This window comes from Actinia tenebrosa, unplaced genomic scaffold (genome assembly GCF_029948245.1).
Source record: "Actinia tenebrosa isolate PJP-AT-01 unplaced genomic scaffold, QUT_ActTen_1.0 PGA_scaffold5__44_contigs__length_20552954, whole genome shotgun sequence".
NCBI classification, from domain to species: domain Eukaryota; kingdom Metazoa; phylum Cnidaria; class Anthozoa; order Actiniaria; family Actiniidae; genus Actinia; species Actinia tenebrosa.
This window is the reverse complement of record NW_028292582.1, coordinates 13,615,260-13,640,460: the sequence shown is the minus strand read 5'-3', so window position 1 is coordinate 13,640,460 and position 25,201 is coordinate 13,615,260. Positions and strand designations below refer to the sequence as shown.

At 35.8% G+C, this 25,201-nt stretch overlaps 1 protein-coding gene and 1 long non-coding RNA gene across 9 annotated transcripts in view; both read right to left on the bottom strand.

Moving 5' to 3' along the window:
- Window positions 1-4,244: 4,244 nt before the first annotated feature.
- Window positions 4,245-7,064, bottom strand: LOC116286213 (uncharacterized). The gene is made up of 2 exons (XR_004195943.2): window positions 6,629-7,064; window positions 4,245-4,739 (listed from the first exon to the last, which is right to left on the bottom strand). It is a non-coding gene; the product is annotated as an uncharacterized LOC116286213 (long non-coding RNA).
- Window positions 7,065-9,644: 2,580 nt separating this feature from the next.
- LOC116286215 (insulin gene enhancer protein isl-1) overlaps window positions 9,645-25,201 on the bottom strand; it is a 59,739-nt gene continuing 44,182 nt past the window's right edge. For 6 of the 8 annotated variants that reach the window (XM_031692668.2, XM_031692667.2, XM_031692666.2 and 3 more), the window contains 5 exons: window positions 15,501-15,690; window positions 14,541-14,803; window positions 13,433-13,725; window positions 12,433-12,615; window positions 9,645-10,135 (listed from right to left, as the gene is read on the bottom strand). In XM_031692668.2, the coding sequence (XP_031548528.1) occupies window positions 10,061-10,135; window positions 12,433-12,615; window positions 13,433-13,725; window positions 14,541-14,803; window positions 15,501-15,690 (1,004 nt within the window). In that variant the 3' untranslated portion in view covers window positions 9,645-10,060. Of the gene's footprint in view, window positions 10,136-12,432; window positions 12,616-13,432; window positions 13,726-14,540; window positions 14,804-15,500; window positions 15,691-15,852; window positions 15,978-24,016; window positions 24,208-25,201 lie in introns of those variants that run through there. The other 2 variants (XM_031692664.2, XM_031692670.2) reach the window with 2 other exon arrangements.

The window sequence follows — 25,201 nt, the reverse complement described above, 5'->3', positions numbered from 1 at the left end:
ATGATAAGAATATTCGTTACTATCATTTATATAGAAAAAGTATACATAATTAATTAGTGGATGTAGTTTAGCTGTTGCGTAGTAATGCTTTGTTTCTGTGGCGGCATGAAGATACAAGTTCGTTTCGCTTATTTAATGATGAGAGTTCCGGTCGATAGATTATTAGAAACTTTTTTTTAAGACAAAGGTTACGTCTTTTGCTGGAGCTGTTGTAGGCGGAGCTTGAAGATAGGACGCGCCATAAAATGGAGTAGCTGATATTACTGTTCTTAAGAGTCCAGATGTATTTGCTGAGTTCAGTCGAGTTTTTATGTTGTTCGTGGCGGAATAAGGCGGTGTGGTTTCTGTATCTTGTTTTGAAGTCGTTTTCTGTGAGTCCTATGTATGTTGCGGTAGTGTTGTTGTCCTTTCTTGTGACGGTGGCTTGGTATACAACTGATGGTTGGAGGCAGTTGCCATTAAGCGGACAATTGTTCTTTTGTCGGCAGTTGCATGTTTTCTTGTCCTTTGTGTTGTTTGCGGTGTCGTTGTCGTCTCTCGGTGGATGTAAAATGCGCTTGTTGTGATTGTCAATGATTTGTTTGGCATTGTTCATGCAGCTGTAACTGATCTTGATGGTGTTACGATTAAAGACTTTCCTAAGATTATGGCCTCTAGGAAAGTGTTTATCAACTAGGCCAATGAATCTCTGTCCGATATTGGTGCTCTACTTCTATCGATGTATTGAGCACTATTTTACGGAAAATTGATTCACAGATTTCTTATATCTATATCTAATCTATATCTATCTATCTATCTATCTATCTATCTATCTATCTATCTATATATATATATAAACATAAATAAATAAATAAATAAATAAATAAATAAATAAATAAATAAATAAATAAATAAATAAATAAATAATATATATATATATATATATATATATATATATATATATTTTTTTTTTTTTTTTTTTTTTTTTTTTTTTTTTTAATTTTTTTTTTTTACGGTCTGTAACCTGGGGTCTTCACGGCACTTTTCCTTTGCCAGCCAATGATACAGAGATCCCGTGCATAGTGTGATCTTTCAGCATAGAATACTGCTTTGAGTAGCTAGATTAAAAATTTGCCACAGTAGACTAATACTTTCTTTATGAAGTGTGTTTTTGTCACTCGGTACAGATCTATATGTAAAGTGTATGCTACATCGAGTGTATAAGCAGATTAAAAAATCTGCCTCAGTTGGGTTCTCGCGGGACTCGAACCACTGACCTCTCGTTCAATGATGTATACCACCCTATGAATTCCCATTCCTGCACTAAACCTTGACTATAAATCAAGCGACTATAAGTCAAGAAAACACACGCGTAGTCATTAATTTAACAATAATACTCTGACTGGAATGTCAGCGTTGACTCTACAGAATATCCATCCATCTTGAGTAAAGACTGTCCCGATTTTCCCTTTGTGCTACCTATGATAACTGTACGACCATTCTCTTTCTGTTTCGACTTTTTATCTGGCATGGCCACAAGCTAGAGATTTTCCATTGTTTGCTTGTTTGATTTCTCGTTTGATAAAGATGAAACGAAGTGACAAAATAAGTGGAATAAATTAACAGATTCTCGCGATGTACCCTTAACCGTTTCTTTTTCTCATAAAAGCCATATTTAAAAAAAAATTAAAGCCATAATAAATTTCTAAAAATAACTGCGTCGAAACAATTCTTCAGATAATGCTAATTTTTTTACTTTGATTTTAAGTTAAAATACTAAAGTAATTTTTTATTTCGATCCCACACTCCACCTCGGAAAAGTCCGATCCAAGGAGTAAATCCAGATCCCGAATTGTCACAATTTTGGACTTTAAGGCTAAAGTTACCAAATTCTAGAAGAGCAAGTAAAATAGGAATCTCAATGGTGTCTTTCATTTTGTTTTTGCCCGAAAAAAGTAGTGGTTTTACGAGCATCAAAAGTATCAACTCGCAAGGTTCTTGTACTCCGTTACCCACACACTGCCCTCCCTCGAGGGATTGGATTCTACAATCGGACTTTTGGCGGTAAAAACCTTGGGCTAACTATGCAACTAACTGTAGTCAGTGAAGCCATTCTTGGTAAAAGTGTTACGAACAGGAATGGCTCCGGTAAACAATCCGATCTTATGTGTTACGCCAATATATAGCAGCACGTATTTTGTACTCCTGACAAGAAACAGCCTTAGTAGCCCGTATTTTCAAAATTGACAAGAAATGGTTGGGTTCAGTGCCTAGCAGCAAGTATTTTATAAACTGGAACGAAATGGTTGAGTTCAGTGGCCAATAGACTGAAGCGAGAAGTAATTTGAACGATAATCAAATATATTTTTTCAGTTTTGATGACTTGAAAAGCCATATCGAGTGACGTGCACAATTAAGGGGCTTGGAGGATTTTTTTGTCTGACACAACGTTTCTACATCAGAACCAAGAAATATTTCTTTCGTAGTGCTGCATATTATCTAGGTGATAGTCCCATCTTAACACGCTTGAAAATCAGCCTTAAGGCACCGTTTGTCAATGGTATTAGATACTATTTAAAGCAACAGGAAAAAAAAAAAAAAACTGATGAAGTGAGAAAAATGTTAGGAATGGATATTTGGAGCACCGTCTTTATGCTGTCTGATGATCCCTGGCAGTAGTCTCCCTCGCATCCGTTTTTAGTGTCGGTCGTCACGCAACGTTGCGTGACGACCGACACTAAAAACGGATGCGAGGGAGACTATCCTGGCAGTGATGAGAATCTAAAATGACACACGGCCGCTAAGCCCTTGATGTTAAGTCTGCTACCATGGTAACGCAAACATTCCTGGAACACGAAGTCAAGTACAAAAGCATTTGTGTCTTTGACGATGAATCTAAATGAACGGAGATAAACGAACTACTGTATACTCAAAGGAATATTATAGATAGTTCTTACCGAGCCCCGCTCCATTGCGGCAAACTGCGAGCAGTTTATTTGTTTACATGAAGATTAAGTTGTCCACATACAATGCATTCTAATACAATTACGCCTTCCTATCTTGTCTGAGAATATTTGCTCATAAACGTTCGCACACTACAGCTTTTCTTGTGACCACAATAGAAACAAGTGGATATAATTATGAGAAAACATTGAAAAACATTTGCTCGATAAATGGGGAACAAAAGACGGCGAGTTAAGAGCCGTGGGATATTTTCATTACGGCTCGTTAATCAGGTTTTGTCGTTGCTTTGCGTTGCCCGGCTCACGAAGGGATGCAAAATAAAACATGTTAAACTCAGACACGTTTCACAGACGTTCTTGGTTCAATTTTTTATTCAATTTATTATTATTATTCTTTGTCTTGGAATTTTTGCTCATTATAATGATATAAAAAGCACTATTATTTTACTAAAGCGATTATTGAAAAAAAAAATCTCCAGAGATTCCTGTTGCCATGATGTAATAGTTCCGCAATGGCGTGGTGTCCTTAAGGAAGTAATTGGAATTTTGCTAAATTTTTACGGCGTTTTCCTTTTTGTTTGGTATTTTTATACTACAAACATCCAAGGAATGAATATTTCAGCTATTTACGTCCCAACCAAGCAATCTTAGGATGAAAATAAACCCATGGTTTGAGTTTTCTGAACTTTCCCACGAAGACAAAGGAGAAAACGCAAACACGATGAGAAACCCGATGCCCTACCCCGACAATCGTGTTTACAGTGCAAATAAAACGTGAGCTAAAGCCTTGAGTTTGAAAATTTGGAATGTTTTTGTAAGGAAGGCATATATGCTATCAGTTCCCGAGCTATTCACAGACAATTGCTTCGCATTCTTTGAAAATTCTTTCTTATTGACGAAACAATCGCGTCTTGGGTGGTATTGGAATCTGTCCCTCGCGCCCTTTCGCAATCTACTCGACCATCAAAATCGACTGGTCACCCTTGAAGTTTAGATAGCCAGATAAAAGATTTCCATCGTAAGCTTGCTGACAGGCTTCGTTTATTTAATATTCAATTGTGATCTTGCACCGAAAATAGATTGGCTTCTGTATTGCTCAAGAACATTGTTCGTGCCAATTTTTATCTTCCTAATCTAAAGCACGGAGGACTTGTCATGATTAAACAGTAACAGTTTTTGGCCAAAAAAAGTGATTTTCACTAAGCTGTAATTGAGTTTCTTCTCCCTGAAAATGATTCTGGGATTGAATGATTGTTCTATGTATTTGTACCAGATGTGTACAAAAATAATGGCTTCCAACAGTTCGTGTTATGAAAGGTTTAATCCAATATCTACACACCTTATGAGATCTTACAAATTTATTCAACGTGTTTCTCTATGAAATAGTATCTTTCGAATCGAAGAATCGTCCAGGTTCTTAAGAAGACAGAACGTAGAATTTCTGGAAACAGTTGTTCTAGATTACCGTTTTTACTAATTGAAAATAAAATCCCATTTCGTATCAACTTATGTTTATTAAGTCATATCTAATCGTCTTCTTCATCGGTGTTGAAACGACACATTCTCGTCCTGATAAGCGCAATAAATGTCGCGTGCACAAGGCGATAATACTGAGTTGTCCTACGCAGGTCAAGTTTTGCCAAGCGATATTGATTAAAAAATTTAACTTCTAAAACTATAATAACAATAAACAAATCGTTTCTTTGAACTGTAAGCAACAGAGAATTGAGCTGCAAAAATTATGATGGAGCTTTGCCGCTGAATGTTCCTGACAATGGCATTGGTGGCTTTGTCGCCCTGTGTTTATTAAATAAAAAAAGCAAATAATTAAACATTAATGAAAAAAATAATGATAAAATAAAGATAAGCAAGTAAATAGAACTGATAATAAGCTAGTTTATCGTTTTCAAAATTCTTATCCTCCATGAGATTTCCAAACAGTGCTCGATATTCCAAACTACTTACAGTCCAGCTTATTTGAAGATGTTCCACTACATCGTTGATATTGTTTGCTAAAGAATATTACTAAACAGGATATTTCTTTATGCTTTAAAGATGAGCTACGTTTATTTTATAAATAACAAGATTTGTTTTAGGAAAAAAAGCACGAAGCACCAGGTTTGAAAGCAGTGATTTTGAACGGTGAAACACGAGACAAAACGACATATCACTATAGATGCCCCTAAATTATGTCAATGTATAGCGTTTTGTGAAATCAGGTTTTTACTCGTAAAGCAGGTGTTTATAACTTCAAATTGTTAAGTTCGAGAGCATTTTGGCTTTAAATAAATCTTAGTTTCAAATTAATATAAGAAATCAAAATTGGCAGATTTGCAGTGGACTCAGCGTGGCACATTCATTTCCAAAGCAGGCATTTTGCCTGTTGCCCGGCGACTTCCTTCGAAGAGAAATATGAATTTGTGCAAATATTGCACTAATTTAACTATCAAATTAAATTTTAAAAATGTATTTCAATTGCCTACTAGTTTTACACGTTGAAATTTTCAAGTTTTAACGTGATTTCTCGTCAAGAATTAGATTATTACCAGATGATCTGTCGAACAGCTCTAAGGCGTCGCTTGCAACACTTTGAAAATACATTGACACCTTTAGTTTTGGGATGTCCGACGTGGACACACAGGAACAAAGGGTGGTTTGTAGGAAAATATAATTAAACAATAAATAAAGTCAAAAGCAGTCAAATTTGAGTTTTATCTGGGGTTTTGACCATCGCTTTGTGACTTTTTTTTGAGGTTTTTGTCAAGAAATGGCTGCCCATCAAATCTGCCAAACCGCGTTTCACTTCTAACCGGAACTGTATTTCGAATTGATCTAAATCCTTCTTAAAGACTAACGAGCTTTTGGCAAGTAAATAGCATTAGCTGTAAGTTTGGTCGACGTGAGAGATTAATGTGATGTCCAAATAAGATCATTTTTATCTTTAAGCGGGTAAAAAAAATGTTGACAATGATTTATCTTGTCAAACAGCAAAACGTGTTCAAGCATTGAATATCTTTTAGCGAAAACTAAAAGCCAGGGCAATTTGAAAATAAATACGTAGGTATTGGCTGAAAACTTATTATCAGTTCTAAGTCAATATTTTATATTGTTATCTGGAAATGACTGTTTGGAGTATCTCATAGCAGGGCTAGAGATGAGATAGGGAAATATGAACACTACATTTTAAGGCTTGCAATAAAGACCCTTGGAAATGCTCTTGGATACCAAATAAAATCGCGCGTTGATTATCTTACTTAGCGACAGCTGAGACTCAATTTACTAAAGCTTTTTGGGGCATTTTCAATTCTGTTTATACCATGAATGTGAAAGTTCTGACATGGAACATCGGCGCTTAAATGAAGACTGAGTCCACCAGCTTATCAAAATCGTTCGTTGTATATGATATGCTTCTCGTTCGCTAACCACAAGAACAAAGCGATAAAAAATTAAGCTGTATCTAGTATTGTGCCGGTCCTACGCTAAAGTAAAACGAGTTTTAATTTGTTTTCGTCTCGTTTGTAATCAAAATGACACGATTTTAATTATCAGTCTACAGGAACGTGAATCAGGGAGGCGAGTATATGACACTTTACTGCTGTAGCTGCAACTTGGAAGGCAGTTTTAAACGAGGGGAAAAACAATATGTGCATAAGGAAAACAAACAGCATTAACTACATCCTCAATACCTGCAATTTCGTGCTTGATTTCGTTGGCAGCAGCGGGTTTAGGCCGTGCAAACATTGCCCAGACTTGACAATGTCGGAACAAACATGCGGACGATTTTTCTTCCTATTTATCTTTTAATGCTTACAAAGCAAAAGTTCGAGGTCGACAGTTATGTGAAAGGTTTCTGAAGAGTGACATTGTCGTGGATGGTCCAATAGTGATGAATATGAGATGGAAAAGCCTTTTAGGACAATGTTAAAGTTAACAAAGAATTATTACGACTGAGGACGAGGAATGGACAACTGGGGAAAATTTGCGAGTCGACAAAATTGGAGATTTTTTTAAGTAAAGGGATTATAATAATAAGACTAAATGTATATAAATGCTTACTTGAAAATTATGTTTTATGAATGAAATGGAATTTGAATTTTTATCGAGAAAAAAAAAATTCTGGAAAAAAAAAAAAAAGGATGATACATTAACGAAAAAAGCAACTTCGACATATGTCCAAAAATTTCATTACTGGGATAAGGATAATTTAGACATATCAGTTATGGATACACTGATGTTAGAAATATTATCTATCCTAATAAAATTTGTTAATTTGTAAAAAGATTGAAATCTTTTCAGCGTCTTCAAAAATATAAGATTTGTTTGAAATTGCGTAGAAAGAAAAGGAAATATTTTCATTTTTTTTTCTTTTTTTGAATTTCTTGTGCATTATTAATATTAAATAAAATAACTGATGCGGATTATTTTTTTAAAGTTTTCTTTTTATTCTATTAAAAAAAGTTGAGCAGAATTTAGGATACACCATATGATACCAGGTTGGAAGAAAGTTCGGCCGGAGTCAAAAAGCAAGGACGATTGGAATTTTCAATCAAATCAAACTCAGCCGAATCTAATCGAAAGTCCAATAAGTACAAAAGAATACTTCTGCTTCGCTGAAGATATGATTTTCAAATCATGTCGTTCTCAAGTGCTTCAATGAAAGCATGATTTGCATTATTCAAATCGTGTAGCAAAAACCAGTGCGCGCTTGAGGCCATAGGCATAATTTTTATCTCAGAGGGCTTTTGGGAAGAATATGAATTTTCGTAGCATTTCTAACCAACCTATGAAACAGCCACCAACAGTCACAGCAATTTTTTTCTGGTTAGCAATATAAGCTAGAATGATCGCGCAGTTATTGGCAATTCGAAGAGCAGATGGACGCCTAAAATAGTTTAAGGATATGGCGTTGTTTAGTATTTGAACGACCACACATTCATTGATATGGCTCGACTGAACTTCACCAATCGTATATAGGCTTTCATTAAACGTTGTCCTATATATACGGTCTGCTTTGCTGACATTTTAGGTCTGCAAAGACCAGTTAAAAAGTGTTGGAAGGCAAAGCCCTAGAGTGACTATTTTTAGAAGACAAAAGAATCTCATGACTGTGAAAGCATATATGTATATATAGATATGAACACTGACAAAGAGTCCGCCATCTGGAAATTCTTGGGTGCACCAATATCGCTGCTCGTACGCCATGCAAATGATTGGGTTAAAACAAAACAAGTTCATTGACAGTGCACTGAGTTATGACACGAGAAAGATTAGCCACGAAAACACTGGTGTGATGCCCAAGACTTGTTGTCAATAAAATCTAAGAATTTGTCGTAAGAAAAGAATACTAAACGTCTAAATTTTGAAATATTAGGTGACAGGTTTTCAGAATTGGTGGACAGGTCTCGAATCAAATCAGGCACGGGCTTGCATTCCACTCGTCAAAATTGCTTTTCAACTATTAGCTCAACAAGCACCTGCGTCTATGGAAAACCATTGACGCGATATCATTCCCAAAATATCTTAATTTCAACCGACTCCCTTTACATTTTTTTCGGTGAATAAATACCATGAATGATTGACCATAAGTGAGGAGAATAATCTAAGGAGAAGAAAATATATCGTCTGAGATCATCAACGAAAAACTCCCGCCTCATCCGTATCGATTAGATGTCACGTTAAGATGTCGTGGTCGGACGAGATATAAGATATTTTTTTTGAAGTTTTAGTTCTTACTTGAGCTAATATTTTTTTGGATGTCTGTGAAACGAGCTGTCAGAAGACAGTAATTCATTGATAATGATTATCGTCTGAATCTTCTCCAAAACGAAACCTAAGAATGACAGTATTGAGCGAAACAGGGCGGAGTTCGTTATGTCACTTTAAGGAAACGAAGTCTTCAGTCCACAGGTGACAAGTATTGTGCTTGTGGCACCGAATAGTCGCAGGAACCTTTATCGTAGTCACGGCGGACATGTGACAGATTGCATTGGAAACTAAGCATCATCTTCCTTTAGAAGCCAAACGCAGGCCAAACAACAGTCTAATGAGTTAAGGATAATAATTCTATCGAAGGAGCTACTACAAAGAAAATTCTTGGGATTCTGTTCCTTGTAATCAAAAATTGCCTGGGGACAAGTTGCCACAAATTGGATATTTGACTGGGGGCCAAAAATAACGATTAAAACACATACACCAATATGTTCCATGGACAGAAATGTGATGTTTGTTCTTTAAACAATAAGTTAAGAAAATAATCATAATGATAAAAGAAAGGAAAAAAATAAAATAAAATGAAGAAACCTTAAGGCATATATATCCATGGAAATGAGATCATGATTTTGTGTATATAAATATGGTAATATTGTTGAGCTCGATCCACTTAGATCAATCTTATAGGATGTTATGATATTCAAGTAATAATCTATAGTTATAGTAACCATCATATGAGGATTGCTCTTTCTATCACTGCATGTATATAATCTCTCTCTCTCTCTCTCTGTATGTACATGGACAGTTTATGTAAGAGATATATTGGAGCAGTCCATAACCATTACATCAAACAATCTTATCAGCATTATTCTCTAGGAACTCTTTTCCAGCTTTGTCCAATACCTCGAGGGCAAACCAAACACGGATCAAAATAACAATAAATATTAATAAAGAGGAAGGGAAATTTGTCTCGAGGATATGAATCAAATGTAGTCCATGTTGTGAGAGCTTTAATAGAAAGTTCAGGCACATTGGGGATGGATACTGACAATAAGCAAGCAAGCAAGGTGCCTGCCAATAGAGATATTTCAAAGATATATATATACAACTAGATATGGAATTTTTGTTTAGTTTGCCTTGGCTTTCAATCTTCAAACGATAAAATATTATATATATAGTAATCAATATTTTTGCTGTTCAGTGCTAGTGTTAAAGATGACCTTAGTACAAGGCATCTTCAACGAATTCATAGTCTTTGGATGTGATTTTTCGTAGCCTTGTATTGTCTTTCGCAGTTTTCTCTCAAATCACCTTGGCACGGAAAGAAAGAGATCGAAAGAAAGATGTTTTCGTGTGTAAAATATTTAAAATAGACTTGAATGATGATGTGAATTTTATAGAATGAGGTATTAATTTCCTACTGAAGAAGTGATTCCATCTGGTTGATGAGGCATCCCTCCTTGGGCTTGCTCCGAAAAATGAACCTAAAACAGAAAACAAAGACAACTCAATACGGGAAATCACTCTCTTCCTATCCCCGAGGCTTTAAACATTCATGGCAAATGATTCGACCTTCCGTGCACCAGCCCAGACATTCCAATTAACAAAGAAAAACATGACTAAGACAATCACCAGTAAAACGGGCTATAATTTGGCTCGTTTTGCGTGAAAACCAGAAAAAATTAGAATTGAGAAAGAAAATATGTACAAAATTAATTTGTCCCTGGTGTATTTTCTTCATCATTTGGGGGAAGAAAGTTGAGGACTTAATGTTAAATGGGGGCGAGAGATTATCATTCTGAGGAAGCAAAAGATATAAACATCGGCGACAGAGATCTGGATGACTTCGAGAGGGGTTTGGCATAATCTTTGTAATTCTAACGACATACAACGCTATCTTATCACTTTAGATCGCGAATCTCAGAGTAAAACTAAATGATTCTGTTAGCTAATGAACAATGTTACATGCTCGAATCGTCCGCAAATGAACAGAGCTATTTCTCTGGATGTTTTTATGAAGGGAAGTGAAGGGTAGAGAGTTAGTTTATGATGTATTAGAAAAGTGACAAGCGCTTGGGTGCGAAGACTTGTATCTTGCTAAGCAAACTTTTTGAAAGCAACCAGTCTATTGTTTTTTGATGGCTATTCTTTGACGATGAGCCACATGCTGAGGATGAATCGATCTTTTTGTTGCAAGATAAAAGGACACACGCTCAAACTCTTTGAAGAGAATTTCAGGCCAAACACTGATTTCTGGTTGGAGTTTTTTTAAAGTTTAGGTCAACGAGGTCCAAACATTCGAACAGTTTTTTCTCTCGGAGCCAACGGAGATGAAGTGATCGTAAACAATAGATCCATACTTGGTCCATCCAAGTGTATCGGTTTGAAAATTATTCCATGTTGGGTTGAATCAGCAAGCCAACATCTATATGCAGAAACGAAGTATAAAGCAAACAGATATCGGACAAGAATCACGGTTGTAAACTTAATTCTTTCGGCGTAAATTGATTTAGCTGTGCTAACAATACAGAGACGAGAATCAAAAGGGAAGACTTAGTTTGAACATAGAACAGCAAACAACGCGTAGCATTTCAGACAGGAGGGGCTTTGTGCGAGTCTTAGTATGTTTGCGTGTTCTTTAGAAAAACTGGTAGAACTCTTTCACTATGGTTCAATATGACAAGATTTTATGACACTCATAAATTTTATTTTGAGGGGAACCCCTCGACAGCCCGGTAAACCAAATTAGGACCACATGAAGAGCGTACTTTAGGATGTATCTTAATCAGTTTTCCGTGAGAAACGAGCTATGGACCATTGTATGTTCAGACCGAAGGAAAGTATTTAACCAGTAAGCGATACACAAGCATCAAGGACAAACATGGACCAGACACGAGTAATTGTAAAGCGATTGAAATTTGTCAAAAGGTGCGAAAATATGAGCTTGGTCATACTAATTTCTAGGTATACGATAAAAGGTCATTTCCATTCTGATGACTTTACGATCAATTAGCCTTACTAAATCTTTATCTTTAAAATTCTGCCATCAAAAATCCATTTATTTAGGCCATTATTTTTTAAGAAAGAAAAAAAATGTGCAGGGAAATTTTTGTACACCCGAGAAAATTGTGACGTGAATATCAGAACGTTTTTATCCTATTTTCTTAGAATCATTTATTCAAAGATTTGCTCAACTATCTGACTATGGCGCATTTACAACGTCGCTCGAACTAAATTGAAGAAAAAAATTTGGGGATCAAAATATCGATAAAAATCTCTAAGTCGGAGACACCTTGGGTGATCAAGCGGGTCAAAGTTTTGATTAAGTCTTTTTCCTTTTTTTTTTTTTTTTCTGACAAAAAGAGTAGTCTGCAATTTTTATTATTGTTAAATTTAGCTTGGATGATAAACAAAATAAGAGACAAATAAATGAATATATCTAAAAGTGAAAATATTCGGAGTCAAGGTTATTAGAACAGAATTTGACAGACATCTCGGAGAGGTGTTGCATATTAGATTTAACTTGAGGTATATCGCATCCTTGAAAGAGTATTCGAAAATCGTGCAAATCGTGTACAACAATTGTACCAAAAAGGTCACTTTTGAGTAAGAATCGAACATGCCATCGTATGAGGAATGATCGTGAAGGATGAAAGGATAATGGTAGTTGATGGGAAACGACTGAATGGTAGGAATATCCCAAAATGAAAGCCCCAAACCGTTTCGGCCCGAGGCAAGGAGTACAATATCATAAACTAAAGAAAAGATTGAGCCATCTTACCAATTGTTGAAATGCACCCTGATCCATATCGTTGTGCATCGCAAAGTCACTCAAAGCCTTCCATGGCTGGTAACTTGATATATCACTCATATTTACATCGGGTCGAATTGATCCAGAATTAGGTCCGTATGGGACGCCCGAAAGCGATGTCATGGATTGCTGTGGAGACATACTGTTGGGAGTCTGTGTAAGAGATACACAAGGAGTAGTTTTAAGAAGTTGAATTGATGATTAATAAATTAGCGGGGTGTCAATAGCGACAAGAGGGTTATACGAAAACAACCATAGGAAATCCCAGCAGGGTGCAAAACCCAAAGAACAAAGCTCGCAATTCATCGCTACATCAAAATAATCTGAAAAATCCACTAGTGCTCATGCCATGGCTAACCCATGATTGACCCTTAAAACGTGTTCAACGGGTAATAACAATGCGAGAATATGAAACTAAAGAGTCATGTCTTTGGACTAACCACTATAAAGCGATATTATACAACTAGTTCTCGCGATTCATTGATTAGATCGCACTGACATGAAGGTCAGGCATGACCATTAATTTCTAATTCCAAGACGCGATCAGTTGCGGAAATTTTTTTTCTTCGTATCCTAATTTCCCTCGAGTTATTTATATCTGTCCTCGGTCTGAGCATTGAGACCGGAAAGGACGATAAAAAAGTGGTCACCACTCTGACCTCTTCAAAGGAAGCTAATCGAATCCCAGAGCTGAAATTTCTACCCAAAAGAACTGCTCTACCAAATTATTAACACTTTGCCTCTAAATACTGCTAATTAGCGCTACAAAAACGACAAACTCCTTAGGGAATTAAAAATGGAGATCATAGGGACTAAAGTCAGCTTAAGTCGTGAGACCCGAGCGATAACTGCGAAGTATCTTTGATAAAATCGTGATTGAAAACAGCTTGAGTTTAATAAATTACAGATGAACGCGTTTGTTGTGTTAGTGTTTGAAGGTCGTGGGATTCATTGCCAGGGACCATCTTACCTGAATGTCTTCAGATCCAACGCTTTGTTGATTTGCATTTTGCGATTTTAGGATAAAAGTAGCTTTCTTTTTGTCTTTGCATCGTTTGTTTTGAAACCAAACTCGAATTACACGAGGACTGAGTCCCGTCATTTCCACTAGTTGTTCCTTCATCATTGCATCAGGCCTTGGATTAGCGTTGTAGCAAGTTCGTAATGTGTGTAATTGTTTTTCATTTAGCACTGTTCGTACCCGAGTTGGGCGATCTGGTTTTCGTTTTGTAGTTCCTTCGCTCTGAGATGGGTTTGTTTGACCTAAAAAAGATAAAGAAAAAGGAAAATAAACGCGTAGGAAAATAAACTGTTGTAAAATCTACGTGTATAGTGGTTCTATTTTTGTCCATTTTGAAAAGATCTTCGCTCGATCTTCAACACGCTCGAGGCTCCCTCCTTGGATCTGTAGAACTAAACATTTTTATCAATAAAATGTAAGGAGCGATTACTCATTTTAAAGCACAGACGATGTGACGAGTCAACAGTCACATTGCTATAATAAGGCTTTATAGGACCGGATGTGTGTTGTATCAAAATCTTCAGCGACAATTTTCTGCAATAATAACCACTTTAGCTCACCGAGGAGATCGGTTTTGCTCGCCTACATCAAGCTTAGGGTTTACAATATAGCTTTCAAGGCTATATATTTTCCGTGCTTGAAGAACCTTCGGCTTTCGTGTCACAGACACTTACGAGTGTTGAAGCCCATTGAGAGCAATAAATAAACCAACATCTATGATCATTACTGATTTGAAGAGTTTGCTTTAGGGTTTGATCAGTGATCTGAAATAGGCTCCTTCAAAGGCGATTGAACATATACAGCAGACAATAATTCGAGAGAGATCATATTCAGCTGTATCGTCCGTAAATTGCTCAAGAGGGGGCAAATGGGAACCGTCGATAATTCCCCTTGAAGGACTTGATTGGATTTTAAAATCTCACTCAGAAAGTGTATATTTGATCTGTACGGTGAATGCAAGTCCCTAATAGTGTTATCGCACCCCAATTTGATTACGGCTCGATAACCAGCTAAGAACAAGAGACCTACCGCATAGCACTATACCTAAACAACTTACCCCCCGACTGCGAGTTGCGTTGGTTATTGCTAGTCCGAGCGTGAGTTGCTTGAGCCGTTGCTGTAGCCTTTTCCACAATTTCATGGTCCTCCTTGCAGAAGAGACCGTCTTCCCGTAGAGCGAATTCATCTCCGGGTACGAGTTGTCGACTACATGCCACACATCGAAAACAATCGATGTGGTAAATTTTATTCCTCGCTCGCATCACAAAATCGTTTTTGCTGAAGTTCTGCAAGCACTTCGCACACTTGGTTCCAAACAACCTGTGGGAGAATGTTGAGGATTTAGGAAAGTAAATAGGTCGGTTTGAAGAACAACTTTAGCAAATATATCTATTTCCTACTCTCATAGTTGCTGACCCAAAACCAAAAGATCTAATTGAATTTACGCATTGAAAGCAGCCGTATAAGACCTCTCGTTCTACGTACAAACCAAACACTTATAAGATCACAGCTTGTGATTCCAAAAAAGTAGATCAAAAACCGCGAAAATAAGATGTATTTCGTGTCTCCTGCTTCAAAATACGAGATACTTGCCCGCCTTGGCAGCCACAATAAGCCGTAGGCGGAGTCGGGCAAATTTTGCGTGTGAAATACAATTTCTGAAAGTCCAAACTTTTGATTCTTGGTGTGAAGATGGTTGTCATTAGGTACATTTAATTTTAGTGTGAATGGTTTAATCTTTTTTTAAATGCAGTCAACGGGCTACAAAATGCCCGTACTTTGGCTGCAGAACTGAGTGCATCAGTCAAGATACGCTTGCTTCAGTTCTGTTGTTGTGCTGTCAGTCCAACAATATTTTGGACTCCAGAGATTTGTAACAACAAATCCATTCTAACTCCTCAATAATGATTATTATTAGAGGAATATGACTATTGAACGAAGATTTGACGTCTACAAAGTCCCGAATCCCGCTACCAGCAAGGGACACCGCAAATTCCCTCACTTTAACCTCACTCACCGAACATAATCTCGTTTGCAATAGGTTTTGCCTTCTCGCACGAAGCAAGTGCACGTTTCATCTAGATACGTATGGCAGTCAGCACACTTGAGACAGCTAGCATGCCACTCCAAATCTGGAGCAACACGCAGAATATACTGATCGTGAATCTGGGAGCCACATCCAACACACATTGACACTCGACGCTTCTCTGAAAAGAGAACACAGGAATAACACTAGTAAGACTTCGATTGGAGCGTGACAGGAAATGCCCGCAGTGGTCGCACCAAATTGAACCACGCTGCCACACAGTACTGAATTTTATTCAAGCGACCTCGTCAGCCCAGAAGAGAGTTTACCCCAGTTCACGTACTTTTCGCTGTCTGATCACTCATCCTACGTCCCGCAATAATAGCTATATACTGTGCGTTATCTTCAGTCAAGGATTACAAGCAAAGCGTGTACACCAGCTGATGAAACGAATACTTCAAAATTCCGATCTCTCATGGGGACCATTCATTATGACGGTTGGCTGAAAGGTGACATCACGTGACAAACCCTGTCAATGAGCGAGTGTTTATTGGCTAGGTGGTAAACCGAAAATTTCACAAATTGGCGCCTGATGTGAAATTAGACGATTGTCATTGGATGACCACCTTTCAGCAAGTGTCAAGCTCTTTAGATTTGAAGATTACAAACTTTGATAAGCGCAGGTGGGAAGGGGACACAGAGATCAAAATTTCTGTTCGGTCTCTCGAGTTTCTCAAGTCATTCTTTCCCGAGTTGGACAAGCTCTGGGTGTTACACGAGGCTGCAAGCATTAATTTTGAGGCACTTCGTTTGTACATTTGGTTTTAATCGCCTGAGCGCGCGATGAACCCGTGCGAGACTGAAGGCTGTCAGCATGTAAAAGAATACCATCAAGATCATTCGTTGGACAATGACAGTCAATTATTCGAGAATTGTTTCTTGCTTTTCCACGTGGCGAGTAAAGGATCTCGTTCTCTTAACTACATAATGGGTCCCTTACTCGATTTTGAAGCTACTAACTGGGGAGATAGACAAGCAGAAAGTATATTCTATATTCTCTCCTCGCGCAAGCTTTTCGAACCCTCGGGGATTTTTATTGGCAACGTGTCAAGCTGCTTCGATGTCGTTCTCATTCATGTCATTCTCTCAGTACCTCCGCAAATCTAGGGTTTGTTTTACCAATATAGATAAAATAAGACAGCGCAGACGAAACCCGTCCGCCTTGTCATCTCTTGTGTTCAAATCAAGCTTAACGCAAGAATACAGATTCCTAATTAGGCGAATATATAACGCCAACCTCCAAATGAAATTCTATATATCCTTGTTAACGACTCCGCCCAATCCATCACTGATATCTAAACGGATTAGTTAGTGTGTGATTGTTAATGAGGGGCTTTGCGAATGATATTTTAACCTCGAAGAGTTGTCTACGAATCGAGAACGCAAAAAACGTCTTATCTATTGACACAAATAGGCATGGAAAATATTTACCTAAATTCTAGTTCTATTCAATAGTTAAACAAAGAAAGTATTCAAAACAGTGATGAGCCACACAAAAGAAAGAAAGCCCTTTGTTATCTCTCCTGAAGTCTTGGTTTTAAAAAACCATTCAAAGTTGTCAAGTCGTATCTATTGATCGTCTAGGGCAAGGCGAGAGTCTATTGTACGAAGATCCAAGCTAATTTCCTTAATAATTGGCTGTGTCACTTTTGAAAGATGTGATGATCTCATTAGCGAAATGCTGGAGCCCAGACTCCTTTAATGTGGTCTTAACTCTCTCTTTTAGCTAACACTTTGGTGCTTAAGTCTTACACAAGTACGCATTTGGATTTACAGAATTATTCTGCTAGATAATATGTTAGGTGGAAGTCAGGGAAGATCAGACGAGGAATGAAACTATAATCACAAGGCATTCACAAAACAGACAGCGCTGACTGACTGACCTTAGAGGCTTCAGTGGTGACAATTTCTGAAGAGGTCATAAAGATACGAAACAAGGCAGATCAAAATACACGACTGATCAATACGAATATAATAACAAGGCCCTAGAAATCTATATAGTCTTCAAACATGAGTGTATTTGGCTGATATATGGATGTAGAGAGAAGACTTTAGGTTTCAACACAGAAGACGATTGAAAACAATTAACCACAACACGAGCAATGTCTTCCATAACCTTCTGTCGACATTGAAATAGCTATGAAAACACGGCTTCTATTTGAACTAAAACCTAAACGAACATTGCTATCAAAAGAAAAGGAAAAATATCTTTATAATATTTGAATTTTTAAGGATACTTTTGATAGGTTTGGATTCATTATTGGTGTCTCAATAAAATGTAAATATATATTTGTGAAAAATCTGACATTCAATGTAGTAGAGATTTCAGATAAAATAAATCATAAAGTTGTAAAGTTTTCAACTGACGGATAAACTGGGACTGAAGATATTTTTAATTGTAATTTTAGAAGTGCCATCTTTTGTTATTAATAGTCAAAAAATTATGACAAATTATAGACATGTTTTTCAAATCGTACACTGAAATGAATTCCGTTCTAAAAATACGCAGAATTGTATCGAAGTCAAAATAAAAGGTCGTTGAGTGAGAGCCATTTATAATTTAGAACTAGCAGATGTTTTGCTTTACGAAAAGTTGAGATGAATGGCACCTTGTTGACGCGATGTCAGGGGAAATATTCACAAAACAAACTCCCTAATCATTCACAAATTAAAAACATGCCCTCGAGGAAGCAAACTAGATGCCTTCGTCGTTGCTCGGGCAATTTATGGTCGAAGATATCGATATTAAAGTTATAAAACAGCCAGTCTGTTAATCTACACTATAATGAACCAGCATGAAATAACTTTTTTTGTGTGTCTTAAGTAAATATTACTATATCTATAGCACTTTGCAAAAATTCTGTAAAGAAAATGAATAGAAAAATATCTCGGGTGCATTGAAAAAAAAACCCGGTTAAATACAATATTTTCGGTGAAATGTGATCATAGTGTACATTGGAAGCATTAATACTAGATATTTGGCTAACTTTTGGTTGAAAATCGTTATATTTAAAGAATCTAAATATGCAAATTAGTTTATATATGGATATATAGATATACTTGACTTTTGCAGAAGTTTTGCAAATCACTATATATATATATATATACACTTGATTGCAGAAAGGTTGTAGTATACATTTATACAGATACCTAATGAGTTGCAGAACGTAAAACATGCTTAAAATACGATAGCTTAGCCACGATATTTTGTGGAAAAACTTTTTTAACTTTACTTTGTGCAATACTTGTCTTTGATATATAATAGAAGAAAAACAATAGCAAATAAGTTACCTTTTTTACGTTCTGCATCTCACTTATTTCAATAAAGTTAGTCACCTGAAAATCTATAAAGCTGAGGCCGACAAGGATTATGGGTAGATGCATTTTACATGTTTCAACATTTGATAACTGTCGATGGACTTGCACATCTTTCACCAGTTACAGTCTCACCTCTTCTGAGCATCCTCAAGCTGCAGTTTGTATCAAAAAAGCTTTACTTGTTTGAAATGAATTGTTTCCCATGATCCTCAGTGATCTGAGCTTTCTAGGTTTTTGGTGACTAACTTTATTGAAATAAGTATATACAAATATATGTATATATAGCAATTTGTAAAAGTTTTGCAAAAGTTAGGTCAGCCTGATTGATGTTAGTGTCTACGAATATGCTGTCCGAGTGATTTGATATCTTAACAAATAATGAAGACATCAATCTTTTCTTTATAATTATGATTATGATTATCATCATAATCATCGTTATTATTGTCGTTGGTTTTACTATTGTTATATGACTGTTGTTATTCATGTTATTTTATCATTGTACAATTATTATTGTAATTATGCTAATGTAATTATCATTATTATTATTATTATTATTAGCAGCAGCAGTAGTATCATTAGCAGTATCAGCAGCAGCAGCAGCAGCAGTAAGAGTAGCAGTAGCAGTAGTAGTAGCAGCAGCAGTGAGTAGCAGCAGCAGCAGTAGCAGTAGCAGTAGCAGTAAGAGAAGCATTAGCACTAGCATTAGCATTAGCAGTAGCAGTAGCAGAAGTAGAAGCAGTAGCAGTAGCGGTAGTAGTAGCAGCAGCAGTGAGTAGCAGCAGTAGCAGTAGCAGTAGCAGAAGTAGTAGCAGTAGCAGTAGCAGCAGTGAGTAGCAGTAGCAGCAGCAGTAGCAGTAGCAGCAGCAGTAGCAGTAGCAGCAGCAGCACCAGTAGCAGTAGCAGCACCAGTAGCAGTAGCAGCAGCAGCAGTAGCAGTAGCGGTAGCAGCACCAGTAGCAGTAGCAGCACCAGTAGCAGTAGCAGTAGCAGCTTTAATAATACAAATATCATGAAAACTATTTTAAAATTAACAAGGAACTATTTTATTTTAAAATCATTATTTTCAAGACGAACATTTAAGAAAAGCTCACCTAATAAAAGTAATTCAAAACCAACTACAATAAAAATACCAAACCTCTTGAAACTCAATCATACCATATGGCGTCTTCTGTGGACCTTTTGAACTCGAAGCACTAAATTCACAATCAAAATATACCCCCACTAACGAGTTGTCGAGGGCCCCAATTATTGCTTTTAAGATTTTAGGACAATGAATCTTTTATCGAGGTCTGAGTTAGTTGAAGTCACAACGGAAGGCAGCTTATCACAGGAAATAAAAACTCATTTATATTCTCTACTCTTTTCCTTACTTTTTTCTCTTTTCCTCTAAAAAAAACATTTATTTTCGAGCCAAATATTTTTTTAGAATTAAAAATAAGTATACGAAAATTATAGAAGATTTCGGTTCGTGAACATTAGCCTAATATGATGCATAAGCTAAATCAGCTGCTGGTCATCAAAAAAAGAAAAGAAAAAAATATTTATTATCGAATTTAAAGATTACAAGTAGCAGAAGAATACAGAACAGGAAACTACATTTGAAAAGAAATTTCAACATTTAAAAAAAAAAACACCTTAAAGAGGAAGTAAACTCGAATTTAAATTTACTTTGAGGAATTTTCATAATGAGGAGAAGACGTTTTTCGAGTAAAGATTCTTAAATTCGTATAGGAAATCGCACGATCTCGAGTACAATTCGGAATTTATAGGTACTGGTGATGTTTTGAATGGTGTCAAAATTGGACGAGCCTTTAGGCGAGCTAAATTTGAGAACTTTCAAAACATCACGAGTATCTATAAATTCCGAATTGTATGAGAAGATTGTGCGATTTTTTGTTTCTAGCACCTTCAAAAAAATTTGAGCAATTTAATTGGGACTCTACAGAGTACAATTTGGGATTTGATTGTACTCCTCTTGTCCAATCAGAATCGAGTAATTTGTAGATTGTATTATAAGAGAAAGAATCATTGTTTTAGGTTAAAATTACTTTTATTTTTACTAATTCTTATAACGTCTTAAGAATAAATTTAAAATTTCATAATTTTAGAAGCACTCCGAAATTGCTTTTAACAAAAACACCAACGGAAAGTCACCACAATAATAATAAAAAAGAAAAGAAAAAAGAAAAAAAGAAAAGAAAAGAAAAGACTCCACCAGCAAGACCACGTTTTCCTAACGTGGAGATAAATAATAACCTTTACCAATATATATGGTACTACGCGCCAAAACCACCGGTAACTACTCCGCCTTTTCTATTCACCTCGACAATGACACAGTTCGACTACTGACTATTCAAACCCCAAAAAACCGTTAAAATGTCACCTTTATATTTTATTTTCTTAGGAAAATTAGCTGAATTAAACATACTAAGAAATAAAGAAGTAAGGGAATACTTTCTTAGTGTATGTACAAATATACCAAATCAAACTAGCTGATTAGTCAAACGAAAAAATTATTATTATTATTTTAAATAAACAATAAATTTAAAGTTTCTAGGTTAGCCTTTGAACCGTTTATTGTTATTTTTCAAGGACTACATACACGTAATTTTAAAAAAATGCACTCTATAAACTAAATGAATGGCCTTGAAAGTCTCTAAGAAAACCCCGTATTCGAGATTCGTTAACGGTTAGCAGAATTTCGTTTTCAAATCATGTATATTTGGTATTTAATGTTTTGGTGAAACTCTCCGTGGGGCCACGTTTTTATATTATTATCACAAAGAAATTTGAATAGATATATATCCTAAACAAATAACAAAGTTCGTCAACGGACAAACGAGCTTTCTCCAAACTTATCGTCAAATCTTGCCAAATTTATCTGTCGATGTTTATCAAGGATTTTATCTCTGTATGGGCCGATAAATTAGTATTAATAGCCATTGTATCCTTATAAAACAAAAGCAGGTTAAAATCAAAATATTTTTGAATTTCAAATTTGACGTTCATTTGCATCAAAGAAGGAGGCACTTTTCGCTCAAAATTTGCTTTGCAGAAATACGTCATTTATTGTTGCAGTTTGTGATAAATCTTGAATGAATTGTAGTGAATTTAAGAATATAATAAAAAAGAAAAACATAATGCTTTATCAAAGATAATGAAACAGAAATCGGTGAAAGTTTATGACTAAATTTTCAAATATGAAAAATAAAAAATCCCATATTGTTTGTAGCTGTCTTTCTCGTATGTGTGCGTCCACAACACATATCATAGACTAGACTCTGTAAACTAAAAAAATTCAATGTGTGCGTTGACATTTCATGAGGTAGTATGCGTTGTCTTGCGTTTAAACACTCTTAGTATTAACATCCCCATGTCGACAGTCTTCTTACGAAACAGGCCTTAAAAAGAATGTGAATTTATAATGTAGAAAATAAAAAATAGAAAAAAAAAACAAATACGATTTTTGTTCAAATTTATATGCCTCGAAGCTACATATCCAATTACCAAAACTATCTGAGATAAGATAAACAAATTCTACGAAATAAAGCTTATAAGAATGCACTCTGTTATCAAGAACATTTTCAGCCGTATTCCATTTGTGAGAAAGAAAGGGATCATTCTTCCACTGATTTGGATGTGATCCAAACAAATAGACCCTAACAAACTCAAAGACGAAATTGGCCGCCTGCAACACATTATACTCAAAGATTTCTAGTTATTCGTATTTTGGGGTTTTTGCTTTTTGGATATTGTTAGTTTTTAGCTTGTTTTGCTTTCCTTTAACAATGGCTTGGCACCTGTCTCTAATGGCCTTCGAATATTCATTTTAAATGGATGAGCTTTAAAAAAAAAGCGGAAAAAATGCAAGTGTAAAATTTTTACTTTCTTTTAGTCTCGGAAATACAGAATTTTGAACTTAGAATTGCAAATTAAAGAGAAAAGAAGAAAAAAACTTGAAAAATACAAGTGATTTCACGGTCATTCTTCTTGTATCCCTCAGGGGATTATGCGCAGATGCAATAATTATAAACTTAAGAATCCTGGGTACACAAAAATGGTACGAAAAGAGAAAACAATTGGAAAAGTAAGCATACAGATTACGAGAAGGAAGTCCGTATGCTCCTTTTCATTTTACTCCAAATTGAAAAATTAAAAAATACGAAAATCCAAAGAATTCTAAACAAATAATGATTTAAATTTGTATAGAAAAAAATCACAAATTTTGTCCAAATTCAATTTTCTCATAACAAGCAACAATTACGATAATTTCGGGCCTAAAACGTAAATTTTTTAGGTATAATTATGACACTAGTCTTGCACGATGCTTGGTAAGACATTGTGAACATCTAAGTGTGTTTGTCATTTAGGTTTAAGCTTCGAATCTTCGATTTATCGTCTTTCTATACCAACCTAAATGCGAACCAAGCAGGAGGCGGGCAATGGAATTGAGCTAGACTTTAAGCTGTGTCACGAAAATAACCTTTGGTACGATTCTCAAACTCCAGACAGATGGTTCTTTATCGAAATTTAGGCAAACAACTTAAGAAGCTTTTGCTTTGAGCTAGACATTTCTGCTGTGTTCTCTAAGCCAGATAAGGACGCCTTTTAAGAGTTTTATGTTTCTAAGACGTTAAGACTGTTTTTATAGATACAATTTCACTTACGATGTTCAATGGGGTAAGACCAAGACTACTAGAAGGAAGAAATTGAAACTTTCTTTATTTTCCACGCTTTAAGTGATCATTAAATTGTTGATGTTATGAAGATTTTTATAAAACAATAAAATGTTTAGAGGCTTATGTTTGAAGGCCATAAAGATGATTTCCCGAAAGTGTTTGGAGTTATCATTGTCAAAATAAATACAACATTACAATTCCCCTAAGGTTTTTAACTTCGTCCTCTAGCGAGAGTGAAACCCTGTCATCTCATCCGCTTAGAAATCGCTCTAAAAGCATATTATTTTATGACAGTGTAGAAAGGTCCTTTCGACAAAACAAATATTTCATGTTTGCACATTAACTAGAGCAATTAGTCAAGTAAATTTTAAGAACTCGTTGTTTGGTATTGACTCAACGGTGTACCTACTATCAGTCAGTCATCTATTTGTCGTTACTTACAGTACATACCATGTGTCCAGTGAAGTAAGTCTTTTCGCTGCTCTAACAACATTATAAACTCTCCAGAATCAGACTTTATCTGTTAGTATTTTTTCAAAGTACGAAATACTTCGATGCAAAGTCTGGAATTTTTTGTCGGATGAAAACTGAACCAGAGTTAATAACGAAAGAGGAAGCTCTAGCCTTTCGGCCTGGCTGACACTTCACCGATGCATTCAGTTGTCCACGTTTGGATTCTTCTTGACAAAAGGCAAATCTCCTTTAAAACATGACAAAGTGACTGTCAACTACAAGTGGTTGTTATACGACCAGACAACCAATCAGGGAAAGTAATATTAGTGAATACCTTGTCTTGAAGCGGCTTTGGGGTTTGATTTCCAAAGTTCACGAGGCAGTCTTTGTGTTTCTTTCGTTAGTTCACACTAAATCTTTCAAAATCCTATAGTACTCAAATTCTGACATTCTTTTATCTTAAAGCGAATAGTTTGAGTTACTGAAAGAAATCCATATGGATTGTAAGCTAAAAAAGCACAATACCCTAGTCATTGTTTTTGTCGAAGATCACTAGAGTAAAAGGCAATAAGAAAGATTGAAAAGGAACGTTTGAAAATGCGTTCAACCAACTCATGAACACCAAATTACAAAGTAATAAGCAAGATTACATTCGAGTTTCATAGTATTTAGTATTTTTTTAATGAATTCCCATACTCCCAACTCCTTTGTGAGAGAATCGCACCATCTCTTTGGAAAGGAATGGAAAGGCCGAAAGAAAAAAAAACTAATCCAAGAAAAACTAAAAAACAAAATCGTCCAAGTGAATAAAAAGTGGGTTAAAATGCCATGGAAATAAATTTCTTTCACGAGTAAAAGTAAGTCTGCTTTGCTCTATTTGATGGCATAGAAAAATAAAAAGATTGCAGAGATAACATTTCTTTAGTTTGTGGTGGCTTGATGCACAAAAAGCCACCCTTTTTAGCTACCCACCATCTGTAATCTGCAATCCATTCTTTGCAAATCTAAGATTTTTCTTATAATTAACAGTTCTTGATTAATGAGAGTTGTAGGAGATGAAAAGCAAGTTGCTCTAGAAACAACCCGCTATCGTTAAAAAACCTCTCTATTTTTTTGGCTGACCACAGAATGGTCTTTAGCGTTCGGTGAAGACGTTAAGAAGATATTGAGGTTGTTGTACGA